Source organism: Lacerta agilis, chromosome 14 (assembly GCF_009819535.1).
Source record: "Lacerta agilis isolate rLacAgi1 chromosome 14, rLacAgi1.pri, whole genome shotgun sequence".
Lineage (NCBI taxonomy): Eukaryota > Metazoa > Chordata > Lepidosauria > Squamata > Lacertidae > Lacerta > Lacerta agilis.
The window spans coordinates 38,091,001-38,118,943 of NC_046325.1; the positions used below are offsets into that span (position 1 = coordinate 38,091,001).

Consider the following 27,943-nt stretch of genomic DNA (forward strand, 5'->3'; position numbering starts at 1 on the left):
GCATTGGGCTTAGGCAAAAAAAACCAAGATGTGCCCATCCCTGGTAGGCTGCGGAAGTTGGCAAGCGTCAAATCTTCAGAGTTCAAAAGTGCCAGGACTCCTTTGGTTTTTCCAAGGGGGTTTGTTGTCTTTTGTGCAATTCACCTCTTCTGCCTCTGAAAATACCAGTGCAGCCATTGGATGATGAAAGGCCAAGCCAGCAGGAAAAACCAGGTGCGAGGAGACAGCTGTTCAGGCCAACCTGGCGGTTCCTGGGGAAGGAGAGAAGAGGGTGGGGGTAAAATCCTGGACTGGATTGAAAGGAAAGCACTGCGGGCGGAATGGCACCTGCTACTGCTTCCCAGCACGCAATAAGGAGTCCTGCTTTCTCTAATTGGTTTTCATTATTCCAGTTAACCAGTTAGGCGAGAATGCAAGTTTGAATTGGTTAATGAATGGGAGAAATCAACCCAGATCCGGGCAGGTGGGCTGCTATTTAGGGTGGTCAGAAAAAAGCATTTTACACATGCCCAGAGGCACACTCTTCTTTGTGATTACTGTATTTCCCGTGTTTCTGGTTTGGTTTTGTTTTTTAATTAATCCAACCCACTTAGATGCCTGGTTTCATCAAAGTGATAAAAGGCAGGGACAGCACTTAAGAATACTTGCCACATACCTTTCCGTTGTGCAAGGAGGTTGGCCAACAAGGTTTCAGCATCGACGTGTGGCCCTGAAAGGTAGAAAAATCACGATGAGCACCTAGGAGCCTGTGCACTTTCCCAATCTATGATCTTTTAATTACAGGGGTTTTCTAAGGCCAAAAAGAGTATTGTGTAAATATTTTTTTAACGAAAAATAAAAGGATCCTTGGCAGTTTTGCACAAAGTTTCATAACTCGTGCTGCCTACCATTAATCTCGCCGTTCTTTCTCAGGATTATTATCCATTTTTATTTTACCAAAAAAAGGGGGGGCGTGTGTGAATGGATACATTGCATTGTGAGCTTCTGTGGGGGGTTTTCTGAACTGTTTTCTAATTTTCCACTAGTCTTTTCAGTTTCTTATGGAAATATTTTCCTAATGTTTCCTCCTCCTTTTGTTATACTATGCTGTCTCGTATTTCAGTAGGGCTGAAGGGGACACACACACACACACACACACACACACGTGGCTGTACAAAAGGTTGACAGGATCAGTGCTTTTTTTTTTTTTTTTTAAGAGGACGCATACCCCTAAACATTTTATGAATCTAAGTTTGGCCTCATTGAGGGGTAGAAGAGTATTTCAATTTGAGTAGGAAAATGAGAGTACCCCCTAAACATTTTTTTTAAATAGAAAACAAGCACTGGACAGAATCATTACAAGAATGATAACAGCAAAGCAACAAGATTATACTGCACCCTCCAAGAAAAGAGACAAGCAAAAATGCAATGTAATCTGTCAAAAAACAACAACCCCACAGCTGAACACCTCTGGACAGTGCCACAGCTAACACCGTCCCAAAGAATTTGTGTGGAACACAGTTAAGGCCATAATCACTGAACAGCTGCACAATGAAGTTAAACAGATACAGGCCGCAAACCATAAAATCCAGAATGGATAAATAAAACTCTTGTCTCCTGGCACTGAAAAATTTAACTCTTCTTATTGGCTCTAACTGAGTACAAGAAATTTTCTCCATTAACAAAAGAGCCCATATCTTCTCCACTAGGGGGGCTTTTTGAAGTTTCAAAAAGCGGCCAGTCAGCTGCTAATAAAGAGAGAATCATTAGCAGTTATTGATCCTATTGGCCAAAGATTATCAGTGAGGGGACAAGGGAAGGAGGTTTCAGAGTCTAGCTGCAGCCTGTCTTGTGTCCTTGACAGATGTACCTCGGATGCCAGCACAGCACAGAGGAGAATTTCTCCTAAGGATAATAATGCACAGAAATCCTTGTATTGGCAAAGGAGATTTTGGTTTCAGGAAGTTCCTTGTTCCCAGATGTGCAGGAAGGTGCGCTGCCCGATGAGAGCTAGGGACTGGTAAGTTTTTATACAATGCATCCACAATGCTTTGAAATATCTCAGAAATATCTCTCCCCCCCCCCAACTGCGCTGAAAAATCAATGCATTTATTTGTAAAAGAAATGAGCGTGTCTCCCCATCAGAACAGGCAACGTGCCTGCAAAGCTGTCTGGGATTCCAGGTAGCTGAGTCTCTCCATCACTTTCTTCATGTCCTCCTGCAAAGCCTGAATGGCGCTTATCACCTGCAGGTCGACGTCTTGCTGGATCACGGCACCCGCACTGTTGCCGGGACCCCTCTCGCCGGTAGGGATGGCTTGTGGAACTGTAACGTGGGACACGGGAGACAGAGGTCAGAAGTGAAATGACTTGGAAGATGTTTAGTAAGGCCAATTCTGGGGTGATTTCTAATACTTGCAAGACAATAATGCCCACTTACACCACAAAGAACTCATAACCCACCTACCCGGTACTTTCAGCATCCAGAAACATCATAACCAGACACTGGAGAGACCTGTCAGGAGTAAGCATGGGCCAATGGTACCAAACAGTATGGGAAACAGCCTTACAGTCATACCTCGGGTTACGATAGCTGCGGGTTGCGTTCGGCACAGGTTACGAACGTGGCGGACTCGGAAGTACCGGAATGGGTTACTTCCGGGTTCGGCGTTTTGCGCATGCGCAGAAGTGCCAAATCGCATCGTGCACATGCGCAGATTCAGCGCTTCATGTTACGTGTTGCTCATGTTGCGAACGGGGCTCCGGAACGGATCACGTTCGCAACCAGAGGTACAACTGTACTAGAAAAATTAACCAATAAACTGAAACTGACACAGGGACAAATAGAAGAAGACACCTTCACCCCAGTATGGCTCCCCTTTATCACACACACACAGGCCAACAAGACAATGGCAAAAATCCACCAGCAGCATAAAGATCAGTATAGCTAACCTGATCCAAAACACCCACCCACCCCACTCACACATGAAAACAAAGACCACCACAGCCAACCACAAACGAACAACCACACCCTGCCTAGGCCAACCCCAACCTCTCTCACCACCAGAGGAACACAAGCGAACAGCAGAGAACCTGCACAAGCAACGCTGACACCAAACCCTACATATAGTAAAATAGAAACATCGTCACCTGACCCCCCCATCTCCCCTCCCCACCTCTTTCTCCCTTTTCTTCCTATTGTCTCGACAAATGAAACTGATTTGTAAAAATGTTACATGGGAAAAAAGTACGAGAGAGAGACATTGCACATACTTTTGTAGATCAAGAAAATCTTTAATAAAAACACATTAAAAAAAAGAGGTGTGACTTAAAGGGGCGGAACCTTAAAAGGCAGCGGCGCTCAAATATAATCCTAGAAGCAGGAGTTGATTTCTAAAGCGAGAGCTCCCAGGCCTCAGAAGTCACACCCATTCCAGATCTCCATGTGTGCGTGGGTGGTGGTGTTGGGGGAAAGGATTAAGTCCTCTTATGGATCAGGAATTGCTTAAGTGCTCTGGTCCTGCTTGCAAGTTTCTCATGAGCATCTGGAAGGCCACTTGTGAGATGGGCCACTGGCTCTCCTTATGTTAATGGTTGTGGTGTCTTGATTAGAAGAAGGGACATGAGGAGATTATTGGGGGGCATCCACTTGATTGTAGCCTTTTTCTTTTATCAGAGTCACTCCCCTCGTCTGCATGCCACCAGGGCTTCCCTTTTCTCATATATATATATATAATTAATTTTATGTAATATAAAGCATAACCAGGGCTTTCCATTGCATCAGAACTGATGACAATCAAGTCTTAGTTTCTAAAACGAGAGGTGGTGGAGCTCAAGCCTGCCTGGAAATGGCTCCTTTTGATTTAAAAAAGCTCTTGTCCACAGTCCCTAATGTTTGGGATAAGCCAAGTAAAAATAAATAAATAAATAAATAAATAAATATACTATTTATACCCCACCCATCTGGCTGGGTTTCCCCAACAGAATATTAAAACCATGATACAACATCCAGCATTAAAAACTTTAGGGCTGCCTTCAGATGTCTTGTAAAAGTCAGGTAGTTTTTTATTTCCTTGACATCTGGTGGGAGGGCGTTCCACAGGGCGGGCGCCACCACCGAGAAGGCCCTCCGCCTGGTTCCCTGTAACCTCACTTCTCGCAGTGAGGGAACCGCCAGAAGGCCCTCGGAGCTGGACCTCAGTGTCGGGGCTGAACGATGGGTGTGGAGATGCTCCTTCAGGTATACTGGGCCGAGGCCGTTTAGGGCAGGCATAGGCAAACTCGGCCCTCCAGATGTTTTGGGACTACAACTCCCATCATCCATAGCTAACAGGACCAGTGATCAGGGATGATGGGAAATGTAGTCTCAAAACATATTGGGGGCCGAGTTTGCCTATGCCTGGTTTAGGGCTTTAAAGGTCAGCACCAACACTTTGAATTGTGCTTGGAAACAGTTGCATGCAGAAGATTTCAGGTTTGGTCCCTTCTGCCTCTAGTTAAAAGAATCTCTGAGAGCATCCCTGGAGAGTCACTACCAGTTAGTGCAGGAAGCAGTCTGTGTGTGCTTAGCTTGCACATTTGCTTTCTCAGAGACCACTCATCAAGGTCAGGAGGTTTTCTCCATTGCCCCAGATCTCCTGGAGAGTTTCTTCATTTTTCATCGGGGGCATCAAGGATTGTCTCATCATAGACACAATAGTGAATGGTGTCAGGCTGGCACCCCTTGCCGCTCTCCCTTAATTCTTGTTTCTGTAAACAAGACACCATCTTTCATGAGCATATGCAAAGGCTGGGCGAAAAGGGCCCATGCAAGGCAGCACGAAACCCCACTGGAAAAGTTAGGCCAGACTTCAGTGAGGAACACAGAAGGAGAAGAGGGATTGGGGAATCGGTGGGAGGCAAGACATATGACCCATCCATGCTATGCAGCCCTATCTTCACAGGTATGTTACTAATTAACCTCTGAGCAGATGAGAAGAATATTTCAAGATAGTAGAGAGTTGCTATGGAGGGGGTGGATGGGAAAGCACACAGGATATTTCAGCGCTCTCAGAAAAAAGATCGTGAGGCGAGGCTAGAGTCCATGCTGCCTGTCTTAAGCAATTTTATCGTGGGCAGCAAATCTTGGCTCCTGGGTGGGCATCAACCTCTCTAGATCCAGCCATTTGCAACGTGGAGAAGCACCTCCAAGATGGCCCATTTAGAGAGGCATACAAGCACTCCAAGGAGATTTCCTTCAGAGGTTATTTTTTTAAGGGTGGTACAGTTAAACCTCAGTTCCTGAACGGCTCTGTTTTGGAACGTTTCGGCTCCCAAACGCCAAAAACCTGGAAGTAAATGCTCCAATTTTCGAATGTTTTTTGGAAGCTTCCGCTTGAGTGCAGGAAGCTTCTGCGACCAATCAGAAGCCGCGCTTCAGTTGTCGAATGTTTCAGAAGCCGAACAGGCTTCTGGAACTGATTACGTTCAACAACTGAGGTTTGACTGTACCACGTTGTCCCAAGGTGGTAAATGGCCTAGAACAGCTCTTTGATCCCTCCACACCACGTGCATGCCTGTCACCATTTTGGAGATAGTTCCTTTTGTCACTACAGGCATTTTTTGTTTTCCATTTTAAAATGCCAGATAAATTGTCACTTTATATGGCATTTAGCATGTGAGTGGCCCTTGTGGGTTTGTTTTCCTTTACCAAGAAACAGCCCTAATGTAACACGGGAAGCGTATCAAAACATGGCAAATTCGACGTGACTCTTGTTCCTTTTTATTAGCTAGACCTACGGTAATGAGACTATGGCCAGGCCCCAACTGGTGTGGATATTCAATTGCATCTTAAGTGGCTTGCGAGTGTCCATAACATTTCGTTTGCTATTACGTGGGCTCCACATACAACCAACTCCGTAACCTGTTGAGTGACTGGCGTTTTCAGTTGTGTTTGTTATTGCGGTTACGTTTTTGGAATCTCAATAGAACTATTTTTAACAAAATTGCCATGGGGGGGGGGGAAGGGGCTGGCCTCCATTGGAAGCACAACACTGGGTGAGGTGGCTTTAACCCTTTGTCACAATCCAGGTCAAGTCTATCCTCTACCCACACAAAATGGAGGCTTCCCTCCTGGGCCAATAGAAGACCCAAGATGCGTGTGACCAGGATTTGGATCATGGTAGGAGACAAATGGATTAAAGTTGTTAAAACAGTTTTTGTTGTTGTTGTTCAGTCGTGTCCGACTCTTCATGACCCCATGGACCAGAGCACGCCAGGCACGCCTATCTTTCACTGCCTCCCGCAGTTTGGCCAAACTCATGCTAGTCGCAGAACCCTAAAATGCCCTCCTGCACAGAACCCTAAAATGCCCTCCTGCTCAGAGACGGAGATGCCCCCATTCCTGCCTTCTGCTCCCACTGCTCACCTTTCTCTCGAAAGGTTTGTTTCTGTTACGGTGGCAATTGTACAGCCCCGACTTTCCTGGCACATCTGCCGTTTCTTCCTAGCAAAAACTCCTTTCCACGAGACCTGGGACATTGCCTCACAGACTTATTTCAGGGTCATACTGAATTAATTACACTGGGGCTTGTTTGCACTCGCAGATCAGCAAATGGCCTTTCCTTGCCAACAGTGCAAGCTGCAATGATTCTTCAACATCAGCTTCGTTGGACTGGTCATGTTGTGCGGATGCCTGATTATCGTCTTCCAAAGGAACTACTCTATTCCAAACTTAAAAAGGAAAGCGAATGCTGGTGGTCAACAGGGGCCAGAAAACGTTTTCAGCAGGGGGCCAGTCCACTGTCCCTCAGACCTTGTTGGGGGGGGGCAGGACTGTATTTTGAAAAATAAATAAATGAATGAATTCCTATGCCCCACAAATAACCCAGAGATGCATTTTAAATAAAAGGACACATTCTATTCATGTAAAAACATGCTGATTCCCAGACTGTCCGCCGGCCGGATTTAGAAGGCGATTGGGCTGGATCTGGCCCCTCGGGCCTCAGTTTGCCTACCCCATGACAAGAGAGGTTCAGAGACTGTCTCAAGTAAAATCTAAAAAAATGTAGTATAAACACCGACAACTGGGAAACACTGGCCTGCGAGCGCTCCAGTTGGAGATCAGCCTTTACCAAAGGTGTCATGGGCTTTGAAGACACTCAAACTCAGCACAAAAGGGAGGAATGAGCTAAGAGGAAGGCCGTGATCAACTCCCACCCGGAAACCTGTTTCCCCACCGTGGAAGGACGTGTGGATCCAGAATTGGCCTCCACAGTCACTTACGCACCCACTGTTAAAACCATGTTTATGGGAGACAATCTTACTCAGTTACGACTGATTGCCAAAGAAGAAGAAGAAGAAGAAGAAGAAGCAAGCTACATTAGTCAAGGACCTGCATCAGATCTGTCTCCCCCTGTGTGTTTTTAAGTCAAAAGGTTAGTTTCACATCTATACCACCTTTGTTGGGTTTCCCTTCCCTGGTTGAAGATGCTGAGGTCTTATATCCAGTCTTCTCTCCACTCTGAATATTGTTTTGCACGGCTGATAGCCTCCTAACCTGTAGGGGAAACGAGAGAGGGATTGAAATCGTTTGGGCATGCCTAGACTACTCTTCTTCTTTCCTGGCTCCGTTCCACTTTAACCGTCATGGCTTCCTCCAACGGATCTTGGGACAGTGGAGGTGCTGATTGTTCACTGTAACAGAATTATCAAGCCAGCCTTCCGCAGAACTACAGTTCCCAGGGTTCCCTGGGGAGATGGAAGGATTGTGCCCCGAGGGACTGCTTCTAGTAATAGCTCTGAGCTGGATGTCATAATGGAGTTTTAGAGCTGTTGTGACTTGAATTACGGCAAGGCAAAAAGGCTCAGTGGGCAGGGCTGCTCCTGTTTCCTAACAGGGTTGGCAAATGCAAGCCATTTCATTCTTCGCTAGGAAAGTACACCAAAGGTCAGATGTTAAGATGATGCTTCATGTTCTATTATTTTAAGACTAATGGAAAGTATTGCTTTGTCTCTTGTTCTGTGTCATTTCTAATAATAAATTTGCAAATTTGACCTTCTTTAAGTGAATTAATGTGCGAGTTAACCCACCAAGCTATTTACACAAAGCCAGATGGGCCAGGTATGAATAATAAAATTGTTGTTGTTGCTGGACTTGAGTAAGTTTTGTTTCAGTCTTATCAATATTCCCAAGTCTGCAAACTTTGCCTAAATCAGTATGTTTTAGAAAAGTTTTTTGTGTGTGTGTGCAAATTTTACCATAAATTCATTTTTTAAAAAAATTAGCTACTTCCTTCAAAACGGCTCTGGTTTGATTTAGCAGCTCAGCACATTCAAAGCTCATCTTAAAACACGATTGCCCAAATCTTCATGGATTAGAAATTCTCCATAAGGAGATGAAACTCTCTCTCTCCCCCCCCTTTCTTTTTAGTATTTTAAGTTGTATGTTTATTTTGAAACATACAACTTAAAATATAAAAAAAGAGAGAGTGTTGTAAATTCTTCTTGATTTTACTGTTTTAACTTTGGTAAACTGCTTTGAGGTTGGGTTGTTGTTGTTTTTTTACAACCAGGCAGGGTATGATTTATTTAATAAAAATATTTATTAAATAAATATAATTAATTAACAGGAGCATGTTCGTAGCAAAAGAAAATCTAGATCAGATCTATCAAAAAGCAAGGAGAAGGCTCGCAGTTAACTTCACAATTACCTCCCACCTCATTAGTCATTATCACCTGATCGGGCTCCACATGTTCCAGGCTGTCACAGAACACCTCGCTCTCCGAATCGCTGGGCATATGGCTGCTCTTGATTTCTTTGTCTGCATGTCCTGGCCAGCAAGATAAAAGTTATGGCTCAGAAACAGAAGCACAGATAGGAGTTTGTGCAAGCCGCCATATATTGCAGTACCTGAATGTCCAGATGTTTACACACACACACACACAGGAATTTTTACATACATTATTATTTGCATTAATCCAAAAATAAATTCAGTATTCTTTATAGGGGTTCTTCCAACCCCTGGACTCCCCCCCCACTCCTCTCCCCAGTTTTCAATAATTATCTCTTCTCTTTTCTGCATCTAAATACTTTTATCCAACCTATTAAATCTCTTTTTTAATACCTTTTATCAAATTATATTACAAGTGCTAATCCAATCCAGCTAACATTTTTAAGTGTTTACAGCACTCCTTCATATATTCTATAAAGTTAATCCATTCTTTTTTAAATTTATTGTCCTCTTGGTGTGTCTAATCTTCCCGGTCAATGTCCAGATGTGAAAAGAGTGTGGCTCGGGAGCCTCCGTCCTTTGTTCTCAATATCTGACCCATGATATAGATAAAAAAGCCAGGTGTGCATATTCTGATCACATTCCCAAATGCATGCTGAATGCAAAAACAAGGTGCTTCATATTTCTTTAATGATATAGGGGGTTTTACACACACACACACACACACACACACACACACACACAAAATGAACTGGGTATCTTCTGCAACACTGTTTCAGAAGGTTTTAGATCTGGGCTGCGTAGTAACTCGGATTCAACATTTCATCTGATGTGCAAAAGAGAAGGACAAAGAGCTTTGCTTTGATTCCACTGCTTAGGCCAGTGTTTTTCAACTTTTTTTGGGCAAAGGCACACTTGTTTCATGAAAAAAATCACGAGGCACACCACCATTAGAAAATGTTAAAAAATTTAACTCTGTGCCTATATTGACTATATATAAAGTAATTCTCTTGAATTTTTCAATTTTTCCCACGGCACACCAGGCAACATCTCACGGCACACTAGTGTGCCGCGGAACAGTGGTTGAAAAACACTGGCTTAGGCTATGCGCAGCTCATGAAGGCTAAAAAATCAAGCTATGCTTCAGTGAACCAAGGAAATGGCACCAAAACTTAGATCAGGGTTTTCCATACTTGGGTCTCTATGATAATGATGATTTATCATTTATACCCCGCCCATCTGGCTGGGTTTCCCCAGCCACTCTGGGTGGCTCCCAACAGAATATTAAAAAAGACGAGAAAACATCAAACATTAAAAACTTCCCTAAACTGGGCTGCCTTCATATATCTTCTAAAAGTCAGATAGTTGTTTATTTCCTCAACATATGGTGGGTGGGTGTTCCACAGGGCGGGCACCACTACTAAGAAGACCCTCTGCCTGCTTCCCTGTAAACTAACTTCTTGCAGGAAGGGAACCGCCAGAAGGCATTCGGAGCTGGACCTCAGTGTCTGGGCTGAACGATGGGGGTGGAGACGCTCCTTCGGGTATATTGGGCCGAGGCCGTTTAGGGCTTTAAAGGTCAGCACCAACACTTTGAATTGTGTTTGGAAACGTACTGGAAGCTAATGAAGGTCTTTCAGGACCAGTGTTATGTGGTCTCGGCGGCTACTCCCAGTCACCATCATCCCTAGCTAGAAAGACCAGTGTTGAAGGATGATGGGAATAACAGCTGGAGAAACCCTGACTTACCGGTAGATGCTGGATTTTGGCATATCATGTTGGGGGAGGAAGGATGTTGGGGGCTCCCACTCCCAAATCAACCACTTGTTGCTCAAAGTGGGAATGTTAACCAGCTTGGACTCTGTCCATACTTGAACCCTAAACTGATTTTAAAACTGGTTTAACCGACACTGCGTCTCTAGACACCTGGGTTTCTTTTCTTTCTTTTTCTTAAAGCAGAGCTACAAATATGCACGTAGACATCCTTACCACCGCCGCAGGTTATGTCGAAATACACCCACAATAATAATAAAAAAGACAACCTCTCCTTCCTAAGTAAATTAGTCCCCAACAATCTGTCCCACTCTAATGTGACCAGGGAACACAATACCCTTGAACCAAAAGGAGCAGGCGTAATTCTTGATGGCTGGTACCATGAACAGCAGGGAGCAGGTTAGTTCTCACCTCCAATGTTGTGCCTGAGTGCATCTTTTATTAGCTTCCATATCCACGGATAAATTTTCCCTATAGGAGTGAATTATAAAGTGGGGGTGCTTTGGGGACAACCGAGGTTACTGCAAACCCTGTCCACTAGCTCTGACACTGCACAGCTTGGCCATCGCTTACAGGGATCCTGCAATCTGTTCAGAGTTCATAAAGATGCATGGTAAAGGTAAAGGGACCCCTGACCATTAGGTCCGGTCGTGCCCAACTCTGGGGTTGCGGCGCTCATCTCGCTTTACTGGCCAAGGGAGCCGGCGTACAGCTTCCGGGTCATGTGGCCAGCATGACTAAGCCGCTTCTGGCGAAACCAGAGCAGCACACGGAAACGCCGTTTGCCTTCCCGCCGGAGCGGTACCTATTTATCTACTTGCACTTTGACGTGCTTTCGAACTGCTAGGTTGGCAGGAGCAGGGACCGCGCAACGGGAGCTCACCCTGTCGCGGGGATCCGAACTGCCGACCTTCCAATCGGCAAGCCCTAGGTTCATTGGTTTAGACCACAGCGCCACCTGCATGGTACCTTGCATGGAACTGCTGCAGGATTAAAGCCCTTCCTCTGCACACACCCCACCTGTCATCATGATAGGCATTTTTCTAGAATATCTGTAAATCTTGCCTGTTTGATTGCACTCTCCGTGTTCGGGTGGGATGTTCTCAGCTAGTCCCCTTAAAGAGCCATTGTGGAGCGGGGCAGACTCTGAGCCCGTTTTCACTACAAAGAGAAGGGAATGTTCATCAAATCCGCCCATAAGGTCTGGGTTATCTCCTATGAACCTCTGTGGCCTTTTAAAAGACCTTTGATGCCGTCTTTTCATTTAAACACATGAGCATCAACACCTTAAAGTTCGCTGGTTACAACACAAATAACAGCTCCCCTGTTTTCTGACCTCAGAAATTCCCAAGGCCATCTCAAGATTTTTAAGGTGATGACCATGAAAGATCGCTTATAGAGTGTCCACCCAATTATTTCCATTGAAGTAGGGTCACCTAACACCAACCACAACCACCTGTCAAAATGACCTATGGGGTAGGATGGATTAGGTTAAGATCCAGACCCTAAGAAACATCTGACATCAGAGGAGACGACCTCTGCATTTCTGAATGAGTTACTCTCCAGGGTAAGCTGCTTCCACCCCAGCCAGGACAGGAGATTTTTGTTTGTGACTGAACGAGTCACAATACCTTGATACAGCAGACCTACCCACCCTTGAATTAAAGCCGTTTACAGCAGTGGTGGTGAACCTGTGGCCTTCGAGGTGGTCTCGAACTCAACTCCCATCGGCCCCAGCCAACATGGGCAATGGTCGGGAATATCGGGAGCTGTAGTCCGGGAAGTTCTGGAGGTCCACAGATACACACACCCCCCCCCCAGTTTAAAGGATCAAATGGCCGTAGTGCAGTGTTTTTCAACCACTGTTCCGTGGCACACTAGTGTGCCGCGAGATGTTGCCTGGTGTGCCGTGGGAAAATTACTTTATATATAGTCAATATAGGCACAGAGTTAAATTTTTAAACATTTTCTAATGGTGGTGTGCCTCGAGATTTTTTTCATGAAACAAGTGTGCCTTTGCCCAAAAAAGGTTGAAAAACACTGCCATAGTGAATCATTTGGAGATACAGCAAGCAGCCTCCACCGCAGATCATTTTGAGATCATAGGGGCCTTTGATTCTTTAAATTCATTCCTTTCTCGTGGCACAACCAGCAGTGACAAACACACATGCAGTTTTGGAAATATTGCCTGTCCTTTTAGCCATTGTTTGAGCTTGCCTGGCCCTGCTCAAGTCAGGCTAGCCTACCTTTTGCACAAACAGGGGCAAGCTCTCACCAGGGATATATACCCCCAAGCGCTGACAAAAGAACCAGGATAATTCCACAAAACTACTTCTCTCCCATAGTGTGTGGGTCTGGACACACGCTTGTCGTTTCCAAGGGCCTTTTCTAGGAGCTGCCAGGTCCTCCGGGGTGGGGGTGGAACAGGAGGGCCATGAAAAAGGGAATCTGCCTGTTTCTCCCACCATCTTGATTACAACGGACTTTGCAGTCAATATGATCAACTTCCCCTAAGATAAAGGAGCTGAAGTTCAATAAAAACTGGATTAGCATTCCTGGGATGCTTTTCAGCTAAACCGTAACTCAGATTTGAGGGTGTAGGCTACAAATCCAGCTAAAATATTTAATCTACCACCAAATGGCAGGCTCCATATAAAAAGGCCAGGAAGAGCGACTGTTTCCCCCCCCCCCCCACTGTGAGGCTAGACACAAAGTTTCTCAAACTTGGGACTCCAGCTGCTTTTGGACTACAATTCCCATCATCCCTGACCACTGGTCCTGATAGCTAGGGATGATGGGAGTTGTAGTCCAAAAGCAGCTGGAGACCCAAGTTTGGGAAACCTAGGGCTAGATGAAACCGCTAGCTCAGATGGCCCGCCTGCGGTAGACGGCAGGTAGACGGTTCTTATGTTTATGGCACACTCCAATAGGAAGCTCTCTTGCACAAGCTTTGCTGCCAACAAATGGGCATCCGTTCAAACCATCAGATACCAGAATCCCTGGGTAGCTGTCATTGTCCCAGAGACCAGGGCGCTGGTGGCTGCCTTGAGCTCCCTGTAGCCGGTGGGTTTGTAAGCGGCCATTTAAATTTCCCACAACGCTCCTGCTATAAAGTGCCACTCTGGGGCATTGTGGGAAATTTTAAACCGCGGCTTTGGACCAACATAGGAGAAGGAGCGCTGATGGGCACTTTTTGAACGTGGCAGCGCTGTCATCTCCACCGATGACCCAGGCAGCGACAGGGCTTCTGTTTACACTGTAAGAAGAGTGATAACAGCTGGGAGGTGGGCCAGATCTTTTTAATGGGGGTGGGGAAGTCAAAAGTGCTCTACAGAAGAGTTGCACGTGCAAACGAAATGGGGAAGCTCCTGTTTTGCATCTCACACCATGTAGACTGCAATCCAAACCCCTTCCACTGTGCCGAGTTTCCCTGTTTTGCCCTTCTGTTGTAAGAACTTTAAGGTATTTTATTTATATATAATAATTGTTATTAATATACCAAAACAAATAAGGCCACATGTCTGAAAAACAGCACAGGAAGACAGGCCTCACTCCATTTTGACTCCCAACTGACCAAGTATTTCTTTGTCTCAGGAACAAAGGGGGGGGGTTTGCCCCACCAGCTACTCAGCAGCCCTCTGCCTGAGTGATAATCTCTGGCATCCTGATACCTGAGTGTCAGACAAAAAGGTGCGATTAACTTGGCTGGGATATAGGGAAATGTAAATATCTTTTGTTTCACTTGATGGGTTTTTGGTGGAGGGCAAGAGGAGACATGGGGACAGGGTCCAAGATGCTCAGATCACTGCTACCAGACCCTCCCAATTTTTGATGTAATTCTGATGTATGGAGGGGTGGTCTTGAGCTGGAGGGGGGCAATTTCAAAAGTCTATATAGGAGCTTGCGAGCCTTTGTTCGGGGTCTTTTGCTTGCAAGACACCCTGCTGCAGCAGTTTCTAATAAAGGGCTATCGCCTTGCTTTGGGAGATTTTGTATCGTCTCTATTTATTCATAAGTGCTCTTGAGAGGAGGGGAGCCCTACTAAGGCTCTCCCCCGGGTTCGTGGACTCCCTTCTGGGGTTGAACCTAATTTTTATAACACTTCCCATCTTTGGGACGAAAAAACAAGGCCGAGAGGGAAGTTATTCAAAGAAGGAAACCCAGCCATGTGCTGAATTGCAAGCCTTCTTTTTCGCCTCTCCCTGCCAACAAAAATCCTGCAGCAAAGTTGGGGTGGGGTCGGGGGTGGGGGCTGTCTATACTGCCCAGACCCTAAGCAGGTCCAAGCAGGTTGGACTGCTTCACTCCCAGCGGATGAATGCAAATTGGCACTTGAGAAATTTCAGGGAGGGACAAGGATCAATCAGCTGATCCCTTTTCCTACAGTTGCATGGCTGGGGGGTGACCTGAAAGCAGGTCACCCGGCTCCACTCTCAAACGTGTTGAACAAGCTCCCTACAGAAAAGACACACTTTACGGAGGCCAGATTAGATAAAAGCACCTGGAAAGCTCGCAGGGGCTGTGTGCAAGAGGAGCTGGGGAAGTGACTTCCACATTCTTATTTTTAAAAAACAACTGTGGTCTTGAAGCACACATCATAATAGCTGGAAGTACCCCTCTGTCACCTGTAATGGACATACCTGTTTTCTTCTTGAAGAAGGAGTCGGGGGGCCTGGGCATATCGTGTATCACTTCGTAGAGGGGTTCGAAGTATGCAAACATGTCCTCCGATGACTCGTCCAACGGCACGGTGTTGATCACCTGCCAGAAAGTCCTAGAGAGGATCCCGGGTGGTACAAGAACTTTCCCTGGGATCGAGCGACCGGCCTGGGTGAACCCGACGCTGCAGCGATGTTGAAGTCTGGACCTAACCTGCCCCCCTCCCCCCGGATCGAGGACCACCGACAGTCCCGCATAAGGGACTCTCAAGCAAATTTCCTTGCAGAAGTGTAAATGTAACCCCTTCTCACTTGGGATTTATTTTACAACATTGCCAGTGAGAGTGTGCTGCTGCGTTTAGAGGATTCGAAACAGAACTCGGCCAATGTCTTATCAGGAAGTCTAAAAATCAGGCCTGATGGGTTTGTGCATTTTAAAACATCTCTCAGGAATCTCAGCTGTTGTTTCACTTTGAATCTCACAAACATTTGGCACGTTTTAAAACGACACAGAACTTCGGTTCTGTTCAAAAACCCGCTGGGTTCCTTCATGCTGAATGAACTCCCTTCATTCCAGAGCCAAAGGCTCTCAGAAATCCCCTACCCACAGAGATTTGTTCAAGCCCAAACCCTGAGGTGCCTTCCTTGCCATTTCTGCTGTTGAATCGCTGTTAGGGTTGAGCTGCAGCCTACTCATATCTCATTGTAAGGAGTTTCCATGGCGACCCAACCAGGCAGACCAGGCCTGAATGAGGAGGGTTTTCCCATTTCCTACCTTCTGAGCAGCCTTCTTCATCTCTGCGATATAAGCTGCCATGGCTTCCATTTTGGTCATCTTCCCCAAGCTATTCCATGCATCCCTGCCGAAAAGCCAAACGTAACTTCTTACCTGGGGGACAGGTGCTTAATTTTGGAAAAGAAAGATGCCAAGAGTTCACGCCTGCCTGAAAGTCAGGTCCTCTGAATTAGCAGCTGTTTAAATTATTCTTGCTATTACTCAGCGAGTCTACGCATAACTCAAGAGTATTTTTACTTCTCGTTTTGATTAATTTTAAACATTCACTTTCCCATATGTCCCATACAGCACACACACACACACACACACACACACACACACACACGGCATGATAGCTCAGTTGGTAGAGCATGAGGCTCTTAATCTCAGGGTTGTGGGTTCAAGCCCCATGTTGGGTGAAGGATTCCTGCATTGGAGGGGGTTGGACTAGATGACCCTCAGGGTGCCTTCTAGCTCTATGATTCGAAGAATTCTATGTCAGTTTGCATTTCTTAGTGCAGAAAGTATTGATCTGATGTGTAGAGACCTTCCCTATTCTAATTAATTCAAGAGGGTTCTGGAAGCTTCTCTGTGTAAAAGAAGCAAGCAGAAGGTTTGTGATGTTTGGGTTATTCCTTCAGAGAAGCTGGTTTAAAAGTCCATAAGGAGCCCGAGTTTCACTTTCTCTTTTCCTTCTGGTGTGGTATTCTGTACACAGTATGCTTATTGTTCAGGTTTAGACTTATTATATGTTCTTGTAAGTTTAAGTTAAATATGCTGCTACTGGAATTCTTACGGACTGTGAAAGTCCTGAATGTATTGGATTTGTGACCATTATGCTCATTTGCCTCCAGTTGCAGTAAAAAGCTCTGATGGATGAAATATTGTCTCTGGTCTATTTTTTGGGAATCCTGCAACATGTTTTAAGTTTTTACTCTGCTAACTGTACATTGGAACCTACTCTGGATCAAGACTGAGTGGAATTCAATGACATTCTGTGATCTGCACTATTTTAATAACTGTATGGTTATTTTATTAATAAATAGCAACTGGCAGATGGCCATTGTAAGAACAGAGGCTACCAAATCAAATGACTGCTTGCAGTTCTTAAGTGAAACGGCTCAGTATTTGCTCCTGCTCAGAACAAAAGGCAGGGCATTCCAAAAGCAGGGGGCCACTGCAATGAAAGCCCTGCTTCTCATTCTTACAGTTTTTAATCTCTTGCAATAAGGGGTGTTTTTGTTTTGTTTTTCTTTTACAGGCAGTACTTGATCACCAGCCTGCAACTTGGCACAGGGAAAATACAGGGAGATGTAAGCCTTTATGGATCAAAGCCAGCGTCTAAAATTAAGACCATAATTGCAACAGTTGCTCGTGCAGTTGGAGCAATACTAGCTTATCCCCATGCGCATCAGATAAGCGGCAGTACTTTGCACCAGCATTGCAAGGCTGGGTCCATTTGCTGAAAACAGGATCAGGGGCTAAGTTCAAACGATGCCTCGTTAAAGGCAGTGCTTCACTACGTTCTGGAAGGAGATGTTGCTCCTGGCCTTTCTTACCATTTATATCTGCCAATAGGGTCCCAAAACCCCGGCCTGGGGATCTGGCACCGACCCACCGTGGCTTGCTTGTAGTAGCTGTAGAAGCGTAGCATTTCCTCGTAGGATGGTCGGTAGGAACCTGAGAAAAGTGGGGAAGGTCAGATGAAGAAGAAGAAGAGTTTGGATTTGATATCCCGCTTTATCACTACCCGAAGAAGTCTCAAAGCGGCTAAAATTCTCCTTTCCCTTCCTCCCCCACAACAAACACTCTGTAAGGTGAGTGGGGCTGAGACTTCAGAGAAGTGTGACTAACCCAAGGTCACCCAGCAGCTGCATGTGGAGGAGCGGGGAAGCGAACCCGGTTCACCAGATTATGAGTCCACCGCTCTTAACCACTACACCACACTGGCTCAGAAATACCCGCAGGAAAAATAATTTGAAATGTGTAGGTTAGCAGTACTATCACATATTTTTTCAAGAGGCCCACACAATTAAGGTACCTGATCTGTTTCCGGTTCTGGAAGAACGTTGGGAGACAAAAGCAGGTTACACACTGTTTAGTCTGAGATGACTGCAGTTTATGAAATGGTCTGCTCTGGGACATTTCAAACCGAGGATGCGAAATCTCGAGAAATGACAATGGCTTTCAGCCTAGAGGGCTTGTACGCCAAAAGAAGAAACATGAGGGGTGCGTCTCTTTTTCCACATGTATAGTCAGCTATGGCCAGTTTGATTTTACACGCTTGTCAAGATGGGTTGCATTCTACACATTAATGTGGCTGCGGCCTGCCCCATTGTTGCAGGCGAGATTCCAAGGGGGCCAGGCACTTACCGAGGGTCTGTGCTTTCTTTGGAATGAGGGACAGCAGAGACTGTGGTGACGTTAAATATGGGTTATTTATTTACACATACCTACAACCTGAGCCTGTGATGGAGGGGTTCACAGCATGAACACCCTGAAGGATCTTGTTTCTACCGCAGCCTTGGATTCCAGCAGAAATCAAATGCTGGTTTTGACCTATAAAGCCTTAAACAGTTCAGGACCGCAAAACCTCATGGACCACCTCTTTCCATATGAACCTACCCGGACCATGAGATCATCTTCTGAGGCCCTCCTTTGAGAGCTTCTCTCCTCCGGAGAGTGGTAACATGAGAACAGGCCTTCTCTGCAGTGGCTCCCCATATCTGTGGAATGCTCTCCCCAGGGATGTTTGCCTGGCGCCTTCATTATACACCTTTAGGCAACAGGCCTTTGGTTGATCCGATTTACATCCTATGCCCTTTTAAAATGTGTTTTGTTGAGGGGAGGGGCTATTGGGTTGTTGTTTGTATTTTTATTATGTATTTTGCCGTTTTATATCTTGATTTTAGTCTGTGAACTGCCCTGAGACCGCCGGGTATAGGGCGTTATATAGATTTAATAATAATAATAATAATAATAATAATAATAATAATAATAATAATAATGTCTCTCCTTCTATGGCAGTGATGGCCAAACTTGGCCCTCCAGCTGTTTTGGGACTACAGTTCCCATCATCCCTGACCACTGGTGCTGTTAGCTAGGGATGATGGGAGTTGTAGTCCAAAAACAGCTGGAGGGCCAAGTTTGGCCATCACTGCTCTGTGGCTTCTGCCTGCAGCCTGCTTCTACCCAGCTCTCTCTCACACAGACCTAAACTCTAGCTTTTGTCTTTCTAACTAACAAGAGTTTTTTGGGGGGGGAGGGGAAGGAGAGGCCCACCCATTTGTCCTCTGGCACAGAGCCACTCCCTTTGTTTCTCTTAATGACCCATTGCTAATTATTGAATCTGTGCTGGGTCCAGGAATTAGAAGATGAACCAAACCCCTCTCCCTAAAATAAATCTCACATTATTCTTTATAAGCCACTTAAAATGCCAGAATAGCTTCTATAAGTGGCTTACACTTACAACTATAATTTTTAATTATAAAATCCCTGCACACTAAAACAATTCCATCGAAACGTTTAAAACCCCACATTTAAAACACACAACCAATCATGCCCATTAAAAACCAAAACAGTCAAATCAATTAAATTAAATTAAATCAGATGGATCAGGAAGTTCTAATTCAGTACATGCAACTCCCGATTTAGGCGCGTCCGAATGACGCATGATCGTGCACAGCGCCAAACCCGATAGTAGCCCCAAAATGTCATGAAAAGGGATGGAGTCGGGGCAGAGCGGGCTGTATTATTATTTATTAATTAAAAGACTGAGCTTGAACTTCCTGATCTGTTTTAATTGCTCAATTAATTACGTTTTTATAATAGGCTTGGTAGTGTGCATTTTAAATACGGCTTTTAAAAACGTTTTGATGGAATCGTTATAGTTTGTGTGTATGGATTCTAGGATTGATTTTATACTTGTAAATTGCTTAGAAACTGTTCTGGCATTTAAGCAGCATGTAGCAGTGGTAGTAAGTAGTAGTAATTTATTTAAATGCCACCCAATAATAATAATAATAATAATAATAATAATTTATATGCCACCAAACAACAACAACAATTTATATGCCACCCATCTGACAACAACAACAATAATTTATATGCTGCCCAAAAACAACAACAATGATTTATATACCACTCATATAACTGGGGTCCTTCCCCCAGCCACTCTGGGCGGCTTCCAGAACATTAAAATTTCAAACACAGAAAATTGGAATATAACCCATCTTGGTGAGGATAGGGAATCAGAGAGTATAACACACCAGTAAGGGAACTATGCAAGCTTCAAACTAAGAATCTTAAGTTCCAGCTCTTGAGAATCCCAGTTTCTTTTTGGGGTTTTCAAAAGTTGTTGTTGTTTTCAAAAGTTGCTGTCATTGTTGCATAGCTGTCAAGTTTCGGATTTGAAAATAAGGGATCAGCACCCTCACCTGTCCCGGGGACAGTCTACGGTTCTCAGGGACAGTCCACGCCACGGTAATCCCCCCCAGGCTACAAATTAATTTACACCAGGAAACAGTTCCCAGGAAAGAGAAATCAGGGCAGAGAAAAGAATGCACTTATTCACACAGCACACGGTTAACCTCTGGAACTCCCTGCCACAGGGAGCAGCGATGGCCACCAACTTGGATGGCTTTAGAAAAGGATTAGGCAAATTCATGCAGGAGGAGAGGACCACTGATGGCTTCTGGCCAGGTTGGCTCTGCTCTGCCTCCAGTTAGGGGCAGCAATGCTTAATCTGAGCACCTGTTGCCGAGAAACATTCGTCTATTTTATCTTCTTCTTTATATATCTGTCTGTCTGTTTGTTATTAGGTATTTATATTCCACCTTTTTCTCCAAGGAGCTCCCTGGTCCTAGTCCTCGTTTCATCCCCACAACAGTCCTGTAAGGTAGGCAGGCAGGAGGGCAGGCAGGGCTGAGAAATGCAGGGACCCAAGGAGTCCCCGGACTCCAACTCTCCTTCCCGGAAATAAGGGAAATTTAAGGGATAACAACAATAAGGGATAGCAGCGGGAAACGGCTTGGAATAAGGGAGTTTCCCGCAAAAAAAGGGAGACTTGACAGCCATGCATTGTTGTTGTTGTTGTCGTCTTCTTATGGCTGTACAGACAAACTTGGAGAACTTGATGTCAGGGGTCTGTGGAGTAGGTACAGCAAGTAACCGGAGAGTATCCCCAAATAGGCTCTCACCGTTTTTGGGCAAGCCTTGAATGACCCGGACAGCAGCGTCAAACTGCTTCTGGTAATCGGCTTCTTCTTCTTCCTTCATCCCCATTGCCACCGCCAATCTTGGGAAGAAAAGCAGAGGTGCTGAGGAAAACCGAGGGCTCTGGAGGGAGAAAGGTAAAGAGATTCATTTGCTTCAAGTTCTCAGAGGGACAGTGCAAGGGTGATGAATCCAGCCTTCCAGATTCGCCAGGTTGGCGCCTGGCAATCCGCCACTTGCAACCAAGTGAAGATGGCGGGGAGCCAGGATGACGCCCGGTGTCTGCACCTTTTGGCCAGCTGGCACACGGCAACTTTTTTTTGCTGCGGTGCTATGACACGAGGCAGATTTCAGCTGGAGCTTTCAGCTTTGTAATATTGTGTGTGTGTGTGTGTGTGTGTGTGTGTGTGTATAGCCTAAACATTCTGGATGTAATCCAAATAGTTATTTCAAATCCTACCCCCCCCCCCGCCATCCCCTATCTAAAGTACAAAAACAGTGCCCAAGTACAATCTTCTCTCTGTACAAAAGCAGCTCTTAATCCCTGCCTCCAAAGAGAATTACAGACTCTCCCAGCTCTAACTGGGAGTTTTCCTTTCCTCTCCCAGTTTGGAGAACTCTGGGAGAACTTCACTTTCCTGCCATTGCTCTACCTCTCTCATTTGCAAGTGGTCCTTGGTCCCCAGAGGCATCCCAGAAGGGGAGACTCCAAAGGGGTACCGGTAATACCCTTTGGTATTATATAGGGGACCAGGCGGTGTTGTGGTCTAAACCACCGAGTCTCTTGGGCTTGCCGATTGGATGGCCGGGGGTTCGAATCCCCATGATGGGGTGAGCTCCCATTGCTCTGTCCCAGCTCCTGCCTATGTAGCAGTTCAAAAGCATGCCAGTGCAAGTAGATAAATAGGTACCGCTGCGGCGGGAAGGTAAACGGCGTTTCTGTGCGCTCTGGTTTCCATCACGGTGTTCCATTACACCAAAAGCGGTTTAGTCATGCTGGCCACATGACCTGGAAAGCTGACTGCAGACAAACGCCGGCTCCCTTAGCCTAAGAGCGAGACGAGTGCTGCACCCCATAGTCGCCTTTGACTGGACTTAATAGTCCAGGGGTCCTTTACCTTTTTTTTACCTCATACAGTCAGACCTCGGCTCCCAAACACCTCCGTTTTGGAACGTTTCGGCTCCTGAATGCCGAAAACCCAGAAGTAAATGCTCCAGTTTTCAAATGTTTTTCGGAAACTGAACATCTGACGCGACTTCCGCTTGCATGTCTCGAACATTTCGGAAGCCGAACAGGCTTCCGGAACAGATTATGTTCGACAACTGAGGTTTGACTGTGCCCTTTAGTGTCTTCTGTTCAATGTGGCATTGACCCACTACTGGGCAGCCTGCTGCCTGGAGTATATCTCTCTCATGCAACTGCTACACCTCCTTACCTTACTGGCACTTTTCAAACTGCACATCTCATCCCGAGAACCTGGTTTCTGCCGCCAATGCCACGCTGATGCCGTCTGCTTGCCTTACCCATGCAAACAGCACTCTGGCACTCTATATCTAATACACTTTGCTGCCTTCTTCTGTTAAGAAACTCCCATTCTTCTGGTCCAAAGTCCATGATTTCCATCATTTTTCCTCAGTGGCTACATGGGCACCTTGCTCTCCTACCTTGACCAATTCATCGAATCACAGAACCATAGAATTGTACAGTTGGAAGGATCATCTAAGTCTGGCATAGGCAACCTTTGGCCCTCCAGATGTTTTGGCCTACAACTCCCATGATCCCCAGCTAACAGGACCAGTGGTCAGGGATGATGGGAATTGTAGTCCAAAACATCTGGAGGGCCAAAGGTCACCTATGCCTGATCTAAGTCCAATCCCCTGTAATGCAGGAATATGCAGCTGTCCCATACAGGGATCGAACTTGCAGCCTATCAGCACCACACTCTAAGCAACTAAGTCCTTTGAGTTGAACACACTACACATGTAAAGCATATTCAAAACACATCCTGCCCCCCCACCCTCAACAAGGAAACTGTAGTTTGCTCACCTCAGAGCTACAACTTCCAGCACACTCAACAAACTACACTTGCCAGGATCCTTGGGGAGGAGGAAACGCGCTTTAAATATATGATGTGTACACAGGCTAAGGCTGAGACCTACCACAAGTGTGACCCTCACATGTCCTGCTTTTTGCTGCCACAACGCACAAAGCATTAATCCTCCTCTCCTGCATAGCTCAGTCAGTAGAGCACGGGGCTCTTAATCTCAGGGTCGTGGGTTTGAGCCCCACCCTGGGCAAAAGACTCCTGCGTTGCTTGGGGTTGAGCTAATGGTCCCTTTCCAACCTTACAATTCTATGATTCTCCCCATGCAACCCAGCCGGACACTGCAATCCTTTTGCTTGCCCTTGTGGCTTGGAGCCCACTCACCTCTTGTATGATAACGTGTCTGCCCCTTACCTTTCCCTGCCCAGTCTCCCGACTGCCAACTTCCTACTTTGATCACAAACCCAGCACAGCACCTTCTGCCCCTTTGGGGAAATCACAGAACCATCAAATTGCAGAGTTGGAAAGGACCCTGAGGCTCATCTAGTCCAACCCCCCTAATGCAGGAATCTCCTGCCTCTCCGCAGCACTCGAACCCACGACCCTGAGATAAAAGAGTCTCATGCTCCACCGACTGAGCTATCCCAGGCCTATCCGACCATTTGCCCCCAGTGCCAACCCCCAGCACCCGTGATCCCACGCCCTTTGCACAAGAGTCCACTTCCAGACTCACCTTGCTCCGCTCAACTTCGCTCTTTGCCCGGGCGCTGCGCTTTGCCGGCGCCTGGCTTGTTGGTTTTTGCTGCTTGTTACTTTTGACCTCCTAAAGCCAGCCCACGGCCGCCCAGTTCAGGGTGAAGCGCGTCTCAGCCAACCACCGCGCTGCATCGCGTTCCACGCTTCGCGCCTCGGCCAATAGGCTGCAGCCCAGCCATTCCGCCGCCCCTCCGCCTTGTAGCTTTAGAAATACTGTGCTCGTGTTTTTGCTGTGATGTATAAAAAGCATCTCCTGTTTGTACGCCAGCGCCGTCTGCAGGAGAAGGAAACGGCCTTGGCTAGTAAATATTCATGGGATGCTATTCATTGTCCAATATCGCCATCGTCGGGCGGAAGCGAAGATAGCAAGCTGATTCCTTTTTCGGTGCCGTTATTCATACAGTACTGTATTTATTTGCTCCAGGGGTTAAATTCTGAGACCAGAGGGATTTAAATTGTGCCAGGAGGACGCAGACCGATAGCCTGTATTTGTATTCTGCTTCAGTCCAAACTCCAATTTACCCCATTGCAGGGGTGTCAACTTGAATAAAATCTTCTTCCTCTTTGGTGATCACTCGTAGCCGAGTAAGATTGTCTTCCATAAACACACAAGGCATCCTTCCACAGTGGGGACACAGCGGGGACAATCCTGCAATGCAGGAATCTCAGCTAAAGCATCTGTGGGCAGATGGCCATCCAACCTCTGCTCAAAAACCTCCCAGAAACCAGAATCTACCCACTTCCGAGGGATTCCTTCCCACTGTCAAGCAGCTCTTCCTGTCAGAAAGTTCTTCCTGAAGTTGAGTCGTAATCTCCTTTCTTGTAGCTTGAAGCCACGGCTTCAGGTCCTGAGAGTTTCTGGAGCAGGAGAAAACAAGCTTTCTCTTCTCTCTGTTCGGCCCTTGAGATATTGACAGGGCTGCATGGTGTGGCTCTCATATCCATGTCCTGAGGGGCAGAGAGCAAAACGTTTCCCTCCCCCCTTTTCTCCACCCCATGCAGAATTGCAAGGGGTCAGTGCATCTGGCTGGTAAGAAGATGGTCGGAGTTTGGAGCCCAGTCAGGGCTGGCTGTGGGCAGGATCCTTGCATTGCCGGGGGTTGGACTAGATGACCCTTGGGATCCCTTCCAACTCTGCCATGCTATGATTCTATCGAGCAGCGAAAGGAAGGGGCAGGGGAGCAAGATGTAGAACAAGGGGAGGCACAACCACACACCCCAACAGCACACTCTGGCCAGACCCACGGTGTCCTCAACCCAGCACACTTTGACACCCCCCCCAAGATTTTATTTTTTCTAAATTCAGCTGCCTGGCAACCCAGCAGCCTGGCCCCTGTTTGTCATCTGATGTCACAAAGTGCCACTTTGCAAGCAAGCCTTATTATTACCCTGCAAGAGGGATGAATGCCTGTCAGATTATGGTGAGATCCTTGCCAAGATCCTTGCCCATCACTGATCATGAATAGGAACTGTGAAGGTAGGTGATTTTCTGTATTTTGTGTATTTCTGTTAAGAATAAGGTGATAGATATTAAATGATAGATAAGGATTAATATTAGTTGTAAAAGTAGAGTTAAAGTAGTTACAAAGTTACTATAGTATATTAGAAATGAACGCAGAAGAGAGGACGTGAGGAAGTCCCCTTAAGTAAGATTTTCAAGAAGTTTAAGATAGCTAAATTGGTGTTTTGTTGTTTTAGATGTGTTTTATGGTTTGTATAAGTCTTTTTTGTTTTGTATTTTGTAGTTTGTATTTTGTATGTATTTTTTCTGTTTTTCTTTTTGTATTTTTTCTAAAAATCAATAAATTATTTATAAAAGGAACTGTGAAGGTAGGACGAGGAGGAGCACAAGGCCCAGAGGAGAGGCATAGAATTATTATTATTATTATTATTATTATTATTATTATTATCATCATTATCATCACACATCACTGGTGCATATGGCTTGGCTCCCTGGCTTGACTTGTCGACAGCTGTAGATAGCTTGCCAGGTCCCTGCCTCTCAGCAATGCAGTTCTGCGGACTTAGCCCCTTTTCATGCTGCAGGGGCCCCAAATGGATCGTGTGTACACATCCTTTGGTTTTAAGGGAAAGGCGTCTTGCGGGCTTCACCTTGCCCGGGGCAGGAGGTAGCGAGATTTATTTTGTGTTATTTGTTCGCACCATCGCTGCGTGTGACCCTTGAGAAAGAGGTCCCTGCCCCGAGGGGCTTACAGTCTTTAATTTGGCACAGGGAGGGAACAGGGGAAGGTTGAGGTCCAAGGTAGATCTTAAGTCCTCCTGCAAGAAATAAGCCACGGTCTGTGAGTTTAGATTTTGGGGTTCCTGGACGTTTCCCATCTGTAACCTCTTCCTCTGCTTTTGCAATAGGGTAATTAAGGTTATTTTATTCCCAAGGGAATGTCAAGCAGGGAGGGAGCGGGGAAGAGAGAGAGTGGAATTCTGGTGGAGACGGAAGGTTGGAGGAGGCTTAGAAAGGGAGTGTGGATGTTGTGGGGGAGGCTGTTTAGAGTCGGTTGAGAGCGGTGGGTTCTAGAAGGGGGGAACTTGTTGGGGGACCTGAAGGTGGGCTGGGCAGCTCTTCAGGATCAGTAGTCCAGTAGTAGGATCAAGTGTGCCCATCAGTGACCATGAGAAGGAACTCTGAAGGTAGGAGGAGCTTTAAGGCCCAGATGAGATGAGTGACATAGAAATATTATTATTATTATTATTATTATTATTATTATTATTATTATTAGTGTCCCCCGTCACTGGTGCATGTGGCTTGGCTTGCTGGCTTGACTTGTCCACAGATGTTGTCACCTTGGCAGGTCCTCAGCTGCGGTCCCCAGATTATATTTTCTGTTGTGAATATTTGGTTCCTTACAAGGTTGAACCTTATGGCCTTTCCATGCCTCTATTCTCTATACTCTAAGGCTGCGTACACATCATCACACCTTGAAATCATGGGGTCATTCCATTAAAATGGCAACGTACACACTCGTCGTTCCTAAACACGTTCTAGATCTTTTTAAAGAGAATTTCCCAAAGATTCAGGATCTTGCCCCTGCGTGGGTTTTTTTTTTTAACAGGAAGGAGAGTATACGTTAATTGAAATTTATCCCTTCAGATACTCACAAATGTGAGCTGAACAGTTTTAAAATCCCCTCCTTGGCAGCAAAACGAAAAGCTTAGGAGTTAGGCTGAGAAACCTTGTTTTGAGGAAGACCAGCTATGAAGTACCGTAATCTGCCTTCCCTCTTCTTAGGCCACTTCAGAAAGAATCAGGCAGCAAGCTGACAAGTTTAAAAATAAGCCTTATTTATTAAGTAAAATAGAAACATCGCCACCCAACCCCACCCCACCCCCACTCACCTCTCCCCCCTCCACCTCTCTCCCCCTTTTCTTCCTAATGTCTCAACAAATGAAACTGATCTGTAAAAAATGTTACGGGGGGGGGGGGGAGAGACATTGTACATACTTTTGTAAACCAAGAAAATCTTTAATAAAAATACATATTTTTTTTAAAAAAGGAATGGTTTCCCAGTGATCTTGCCAGCTGGAGGAGGAAGGCCTGATTTAGATATTCCTATAGTTTTACGGGAAGAGTTTCTCTGCGGTCCATCTGAGCAGGACAAGGGGCGTGATTCTCTCCCATGGCAACACCACATCCCAAGGCTGGGCGAGGGCAGCTTTAGGATGGCCCGACCGGTGTGTTCACACTGGGCACCATGCTGCAGAGGGGGCCAAAACAATGCTGAAGAACAAGAGGGTCATGTGGGGCCACTGTTGACATTTGAGAGCCCAAAGTTTGCCCTTGGTTGGGCACAGTTCCAGATTAAAACCGGTGGAGTCCCCTAGGGGCAGTCAAAATATCGCTGGACTCCTTGCAAATTATCTGCTGATACGTTTTTGATTTTACCAACCAACAATATTAATAAACCAAATTTATTACACAATGCTAACAGTATTTATTTTGATCCATTGTCGCAGGGCCCATAGGCTGGTGCCTGCTGTGCCCGTTGGGCAATCCGGCTCTGCTTGGGAATGATT

The 27,943-nt window shown here is 45.9% G+C and overlaps 1 protein-coding gene across 1 annotated transcript; it reads right to left on the reverse strand.

The window, feature by feature from the left end:
• ACBD4 (acyl-CoA binding domain containing 4) lies at positions 1-23,987 on the reverse strand. The gene is made up of 11 exons (XM_033170439.1): positions 23,889-23,987; positions 21,095-21,233; positions 17,456-17,576; positions 15,897-15,981; positions 15,104-15,224; positions 11,529-11,624; positions 8,695-8,789; positions 7,417-7,516; positions 2,139-2,305; positions 656-709; positions 1-251 (listed from the first exon to the last, which is right to left on the reverse strand). Exons 2-11 carry the CDS (start codon positions 21,177-21,179, stop codon positions 141-143), a joined length of 1,035 nt encoding a protein of 344 aa, XP_033026330.1. The 5' UTR covers positions 21,180-21,233; positions 23,889-23,987; the 3' UTR covers positions 1-140.
• Between the last annotated feature and the right edge of the window lie 3,956 nt (positions 23,988-27,943).

Bases quoted from the DNA above. Each gene is read 5' to 3' on its own strand.
- ACBD4 (XM_033170439.1), bottom strand. From the start codon at position 21,179: ATGGGGATGAAGGAAGAAGAAGAAGCCGATTACCAGAAGCAGTTTGAC. The intron at 8,790-11,528 runs GCAAGATTTACA...CTTGCTGGCCAG, and splicing joins CGGAGAGTGCAATCAAACAG to GACATGCAGACAAAGAAATC. The intron at 2,306-7,416 runs GTGGTATAGATG...CCCACGTTACAG, and splicing joins GGAAGGGAAACCCAACAAAG to TTCCACAAGCCATCCCTACC.